The sequence below is a fragment of the Vicia villosa genome, linkage group LG5, assembly GCF_029867415.1.
Source record: "Vicia villosa cultivar HV-30 ecotype Madison, WI linkage group LG5, Vvil1.0, whole genome shotgun sequence".
Taxonomy (NCBI): domain Eukaryota; kingdom Viridiplantae; phylum Streptophyta; class Magnoliopsida; order Fabales; family Fabaceae; genus Vicia; species Vicia villosa.
The window spans coordinates 47256324-47263177 of NC_081184.1; the positions used below are offsets into that span (position 1 = coordinate 47256324).

At 35.7% G+C, this 6854-nt stretch overlaps 2 protein-coding genes across 2 annotated transcripts; one reads left to right on the forward strand and one right to left on the reverse strand.

The window, feature by feature from the left end:
• Window positions 1–419: 419 nt before the first annotated feature.
• On the forward strand, window positions 420–2655 carry LOC131601629 (DNA-directed RNA polymerases II, IV and V subunit 11). The gene is made up of 5 exons (XM_058873499.1): window positions 420–579; window positions 660–749; window positions 826–904; window positions 1105–1200; window positions 2414–2655. Exons 1-5 carry the CDS (start codon window positions 527–529, stop codon window positions 2444–2446), a joined length of 351 nt encoding a protein of 116 aa, XP_058729482.1. The 5' UTR covers window positions 420–526; the 3' UTR covers window positions 2447–2655.
• Window positions 2656–2766: 111 nt separating this feature from the next.
• LOC131601628 (cation/H(+) antiporter 28) lies at window positions 2767–6069 on the reverse strand. The gene is made up of 4 exons (XM_058873498.1): window positions 5745–6069; window positions 4553–5551; window positions 3677–4270; window positions 2767–3521 (listed from the first exon to the last, which is right to left on the reverse strand). Exons 1-4 carry the CDS (start codon window positions 5901–5903, stop codon window positions 2913–2915), a joined length of 2361 nt encoding a protein of 786 aa, XP_058729481.1. The 5' UTR covers window positions 5904–6069; the 3' UTR covers window positions 2767–2912.
• Window positions 6070–6854: the final 785 nt, after the last annotated feature.

Below are 6854 nucleotides of genomic sequence, written 5' to 3' on the forward strand. Positions count from 1 at the left end.
ATGTCATTTTAAAAAAAAATATTTTTTTTCATGATGGGTTGAAATATTTATTTTTTGGTTTAATTGCAACTTTAGTCCTCCTATTTTGATCTTTTTCTTAATTTTGATCTCTCTATTTTAAAAATCACTATTTTAGTCCTTTTAAAGTTTTCCGTGCAATTTTTGTCCTCCTATTTTGTTTTTTTTGCAAAATTAGTCTCTATTTTTGTTCATTTTTCAACAGAAAACTCAAAAGAGGGACCAAAATTGTAATTTTGAAAATAGAAGACCAAAATCGAAAAAAATCAAATAGAGAGACTAAAGTTACAATTGCATTAACATATTTACAATTATTCATTTATATTTGACAAAAATAAATAAATAAAAATCTCTCATTCTATTCTATATTTCTATTCGTAGTTCCTCATAGACCATAATATATTACCAACCCAACCTTATTAACAAACATCATAGGGCCAGGGGCATTGTTTCTCTCGGAGAAGAGTGCTAGTAAACAAACCGAACAGAGCATAACCAAGAAGAAACCATGAACGCACCCGATCGTTACGAACGTTTCGTCGTTCCTGAAGGCACCAAAAAGTATATATCCTTTCACTTCTTTTTCTTCCTTCAATCACCACTCTCTTTTTTTCTGATTTATTTTGTTTCCACTAAAATAGGGTTTCTTACGAGAGGGACACCAAGATCATCAATGCCGCATCTTTCACCATTGAAAGAGAAGATCACACTATCGGAAACATCCTCCGCATGTATACCCACTTTCTTTCTTTTAATCAAACCCTAACTTTTTCTATTGTTCAATTTTTCAATTTTGAGTGTTTTCAGGCAACTCCACAAAGACCCTAACGTCCTATTCGCTGGATACAAACTTCCTCATCCTCTTCAGTACAAAATTATTATTAGGGTTTGTTGCAATCTATTTCTTTCTAGTTTGCCCCTTTTTGTTCTTGTTTGGATTTTTATATTTTATTGTATTTTATTTTATTTTGTTTTATTTTATTAATTATTTGCTTATACTAAGTAGGATTTGGAAGTGAATGTTTGGTTATATATGTTATGTGAATTTGGAGCTAAGCATAAACTGTTTTCTTGTTATTTTTGCAGATACATACCACCAGTCAGTCTTCACCAATGCAGGCGTATAACCAGTCTATTAACGATCTCGATAAGGAACTTGATACTTTGAAGAGTGGTTTTGAGGTACAATGTGTATTCCTTTCTTTTGTGCTTTGTGCAATGCGTCCACGTATTTGCTTATACTCCCCTTTTATAGCAATTCTTATACTTGTTGAATAGAGTATTAGTGGCATTACTACCTGGGTATGCTTGTTAAACCTTACAGTGGTTCGGCATATATAACTCATTTTATGTATTAGAAGCATTATGCATGCATTTGGGAATGGTTTGCGGGGGACGTGTATTTTAGAACTGAGTTGATAGTTTGGGTTACATGTGTTTGGATTATTTGGAAGTAGAGGAATAGAAGGATATGACAAAGTAAGTAGTAGTTGGTATTGAAAACGTTGTGGAGGACGTGAAAGTTTTAGCGTGGAATTGGTTGAATGTAATATCAAAGGGATTTAATTATTCCATTTGCACACACATGAATCCATTGTCTTTGGCATAACACAGTAAGTTGTTCTCGGTAAAGTTTGAAATGTATTGCAAGAACTAAGAACTAGTTGAGTTTTGATTGGAAAGAGGAGTGAGTTTTTCAAGAGGTCAGCATACAAACGGAATGATCAAAGGATGTAAACAAAGATATAAGATGGATAAGGAGTGTAAGATGCCTAATCTTTGATCTGGTGATGTGCTCACAGGATAATGCATCATTGGAGCTGCCGACATGATTGTATGGGATATTTGTGTCTATGGTGTAGTTTCTCTGAATTTTGTAGACTATCTTACATCATCCAATACAGTAATCTAACTTTCCTTTATCGAAATTGTAATGTACAGTGTTAAGTTCTGTACCATTTGTATAGGTGGGTGTTAATTCGTATCTACACTTGATAGGTTTGTATTCAGTTTCGACTAGTCTCTACTTGTGCTTTTGACCCTTGTTTATTACTCCCATCCGGTCTAAACATAATTGAAAATTGGATCAGCTAAAGTTTGATACATTTGGTCCAAACTTTGTACCAAATACATCAATTTTGTTGATCATACATACATTCTCTTGTATTTAGAGTCGAAGAGAGTAATAAGACGCATACTTTGCTTTTTGTTGTCATACATGCTCTTCTGTGGCCCAGTATTTTTGAGTTGGCTTATATATGATTCTGTTGAAATATACATACTGATTATTTATCTCTTTGTGGAATGGGGTAAATCCTTAGCTGATTCTGTCAATTATTATTCTGTAATTTTTTCCCGAGTACTAGTAGTAACATATTCAAAATTTTAATTGCAGGCTGAGTTGTTGAAGTTTTCAAAGGACTATTGATTTACAACAGTCAAGATGGAACTTGTGATCTTTTGTAGCTATTGTGACAGCAGATCAGTCCAGTAAAATCAAATTAAAATAGGATATTGTGTATGCAATTCAAAATTATATTAACAAAAATGCTTTAGAAGGAGGATTTGCACTGTATTGAAACAACCAACTACTAGTTTGTTTCTGTTCTGTGACTTCTGTCACAGGGATCTTGTGAATCACGGGTTTCATGTCTAAATTTTCGTTTACTATATTATGTTTATTCTCTTGTTAAAAAACAAATCAAACGCAGGCTATTAGTTTTGAAAGGAATGTTCCTAGATAGATGAACATACTTGAAGTCGGCAGGATAAGAAACTTGTCATATTTTACATTTATCTTTACAATTTTTACAAGTGAGTGGTCCTTTCTACAAATTTTCTGTTTCCTTGCTATACAATTGGTATCTATCTCTACCCTACCTAACCATCTACACCTACATGATGTTGAATTCCTCATCAAGGCCATCTATTTCTCCTTTATGTTTGTGTTGTTGGATTACCAACACAGACACTGTTGTTGAGAAGTCGGGTCCTGAAAGGACATCCCCTATCGGTCCTAGTTCCGGACACTGTTGCCAATCATTCATCCCCTTCGTCAATATCGAGTTCAGTCCGCCTTCTCTTCCTACTATAACTAGTGAGTATTGTCCTTCAAATGATCTGAGAGTAGAGAAAGTCTCAGCTGCATTAGCAAGATGTTTCTCTATATACGAAATTTTACCACTGGAAATATATTTATCGTAAAACTGTGCAAAACATTCATCGTCTAGGCCCATCTCTTCAACTTTCTCTGAGAGGCTTACCCTGTATGCTGCCATTCTTGAAGATTCCACACTGGTATCTACTAAGAATCTTATAACTGTGAGTTTTACTCCCGGATGCCCTGCTACGCGGCCGGCATAGGCAAGTGCTTCTCTATCATCTTTTCCACCTATAAACACTGTTGCCACGTTGAGTGATACTTGAGTTTTTGATATTTTTTCGAAGGATCCTAAGCCTCTGTTCACTAGAATCCCCACGGAACAAGGAGCACTCTTCAATAACTGAGTATCAAAATATCTATTAGGAAAAATGCTTTTTAGAAGATAAGTTTTCCCCCCGTATGATAAGATGAACAATTAAAAATGAACAGGTTTTGGCATATCAATTTTGTTTGAAAATAAATGAGATTATAATAGGTTCAAGTTCATGACATTACCTTTCTGTTCACATATCTGAATCCTTGATTTCCACCATCCAATTTTCCATCACTAGTTTGGCTCCTGTGGAATGGTAGTATGATAAGAGCGATCATCAATTCCTCTGCCAAAGTGCAGATATCCTGTGCCATGTTATTGATAGTTGACACCGCTATCGTTCTTTTGAGCGTAACGCCTCCACCATCGTCATTTAAATAACCTTGAAACGAGCTTGTTATTTGGTCTCTCATCTGTACGATATCCTTATCTTTCACATTTGTTGTTTCTACTCCTTCCCCTCTTTCTACTGTGACTGCTATTTGATCATTTAGTTCAATCATTTCCGTGACATAGACCAGAATCCCGGGGTCTGATTTCCCTCTTGAGATCTCCATGAAGTTGATGGAAGCAGAAATGTTCTCAGGTCCATGAAGGCATAGCAGAATTCTTAGCTCACTTGATGGATCGAGCAATTGGAGGGACATGCGATGCATAGGCAATTTTTTCTTGGCGCGTTTGATGATATGTGCTACGACTGCAGGGGCGTGCACCACTGTGAAGAATATTGCAATCACCAACGCAATACCCGATGTAGCATCAGAGCCGCAACTCATCTGTAGTAAGAAGGATAAACCATGAGATTCATTCAATGCTAAAATATGATTTCTGTTATGACTCAAAAAACGTAGCTACTAGGTATGCATATTTAAATATGACCACATCTGAAGTGTCAGACACTCAAACACGTATCAGACGCCAGACATTATTTATATATATATATATGAAGTGTGATTGCTAGGAACATATTTTGACATTCAAAATGACAGACATATAAAGGAAAGAGTAAGGAAACAATTTGAGATAGTGAAGAAGAGAGGAATGAGGAGAATACTTGCCACTTTGATAGCCATGTAGATATGAAAATGTCCCTTTGTGGTGAGCAACAATCCAATAGCAACTGATTCAGGCCAATGAAATCCAAGCATTATACCAGAAACAACTGTTCCAGCAACTTTACCTACCGTTACTATTAAAATAGGGCCAAACAATTTTACCCATATCCAAGTATCCCTTATCTGAAACTGCCTAAAATCAGCTGCATTACCCATCCACAAGAAAAAAATGGGAAAAAATATAGTTGTCAACAAATAATTGATTTTGCTAATAACCCATTTCGAAACTCTTCCTTCCCTAGGAAAACATATTCCTGTTATAAAAGCACTTAGAACTGGACTATAGTTATATAGTATCGATGAAGCGCAACTTATCACCATGAATGCAATTGACAACACCAAGTGTGATCCTTTCATAGGTTTCCCTTCAGGATTTTCATTGTCAACCCATTTCATAAAAACTGGTGAAACTGTTGCTGTGAACAACGCCTGTCCAAGAACAGCGCTATTCATTACGATCGCCTTTTTGAGACGTCCTTTTTGGTCTGCATGGGTGCAAAATGTGTCGAGCGGCATTGATATGTAGCCGATTGAAAGAAGCAAAGAGCATATGAAATCTGAATACATTCCTGCTGCTATGACGAGTTTCCCGATATCCGACTTTCCTATGTTGAGACTGGTTATGAGGCGGGTTAGGACGGGTGACGCCGTGCTTGCAAGAAGAGTCGAGAGGGAGAGAGTGAATTCTAGTATATACTTTTCCGAAGCGAAGTAATGGAGAAGTGGTGCAGCGGAACCTGCTATGACGAATGTGATGAGTACTCCTGCATAAGCAACTTGAGCTTCTCTAATTGGTTTCTTGAAGAGTACGTAAGGATCCATTTCTACCCCCAAAGCAAACATGTAACACATCATGCCAAAATCAATAATAAACCCGAATGTATGGTTGAATTTTCCGTATAGATCACGTAAAAACGGTACATTTCCCATAAGTAGTCCGACCTGCATTAATAAACACGAGCGGTAACATAAAAAAGAAAACTCATTTTATGTTTTTAGTCTAAACCCTACATTCACGTATTGTATTGTTGATCTCGCATGTTTGATTAAGATCAGGCGACTAGTATTTTGACTTGGTATTATGGATATTTACGTGAAATGCGTAATTAAGGTTCATTTTGAGACGGAAACTTACAAGTATGTCGGAAGTAATACGAGGTTGTTGATAAGGCTTTAGAAGAAAATGTACACCATTGCATGCAATCACCATGGCCATAAACATAACAAAGTTTTTGCCTAATAGAAATATGAGGTAGCCTAGCTTTTCTGAGCATTGTGTTAATGCTATTGCCATGCTGAGATTTTTGATTAGATGTAATAAATCTTGGTTTTCTTATTTTTATTTACAATCTGATTACCAAGTAAACAAAATTTTCTTCTCATTTTTTGTTTTGTTGATGATGAAAATGTTGCAAAATTTTGTGTAAATCTTTTGGAAGAAGCGAGTGGTCGTGATTCATAGGTTAGTTTGTAGTTTTAGAATTGGAGAGTGTAGATTGCAAGAGGAAGGTAATAAACCGAAAAACATGGATTAATCACAAATGTTGTATACAATCCTCCATCACCAACTATCTTTGTGCATCTAGATATGCATTACTTGAAAATGCCACGGTGCCTCATCTTTGTTTTGGCACAACATAACTTTAAAATGATTTTAAAATGTGAAGTATTCATATAAATTTTTATTATTAGAATAAAAATGATTTTAAAATGTGAAGTATGTTAATATTAGAAATAGTGAAAAGGCGGCTAGGGTTTCCATTAGAAAATAACAAAGTATCAAATACAAGGTTTACTAAGTTAATATATAGTAAAATATAAATAGACAATAATACCCTTAGCCCAACTATAATAAAAGCCCATTGCACATTATCTAACATCTCCCTTCAAACTCACGATGCATGAAGCATTGAGAGTTTGTCAACCAAGAATCGAAAACGTTTGATAGAATGAGTTTTTGTGAACAAATCAGCAATCTGTGAAGCGGAAGAAATAAATGGCAAAGTAATGGTGCCATGCTGAAAGTGATGACGAGTGAGATGACAATCAATCTCGATGTGTTTTGTACGTTCATGAAAAACCGAGTTATGAGCAATTTGAATGACACTCTTATTATCACAATACATAGGAGTTGGTTCAGAAAGAGAGACACCCATGTTAGAGAGTAACCCACGCAACCAAACTATTTCTGCGGTGGTGGAAGCCATCGCACGATACTCTACTTCGGTAGAAGAGCGAGAGACAA

Coding starts and splice junctions, on each gene's coding strand:
- LOC131601629 (XM_058873499.1), top strand. CDS start 527: ATGAACGCACCCGATCGTTACGAACGTTTCGTCGTTCCTGAAGGCACC. Junction 580..659: donor GTTCCTGAAGGCACCAAAAA/GTATATATCCTT, acceptor CCACTAAAATAG/GGTTTCTTACGAGAGGGACA. Junction 905..1,104: donor AGTACAAAATTATTATTAGG/GTTTGTTGCAAT, acceptor TTATTTTTGCAG/ATACATACCACCAGTCAGTC.
- LOC131601628 (XM_058873498.1), bottom strand. CDS start 5,903: ATGGCAATAGCATTAACACAATGCTCAGAAAAGCTAGGCTACCTCATA. Junction 4,271..4,552: donor TCTACATGGCTATCAAAGTG/GCAAGTATTCTC, acceptor TTCTTACTACAG/ATGAGTTGCGGCTCTGATGC. Junction 3,522..3,676: donor TCAGATATGTGAACAGAAAG/GTAATGTCATGA, acceptor TTTGATACTCAG/TTATTGAAGAGTGCTCCTTG.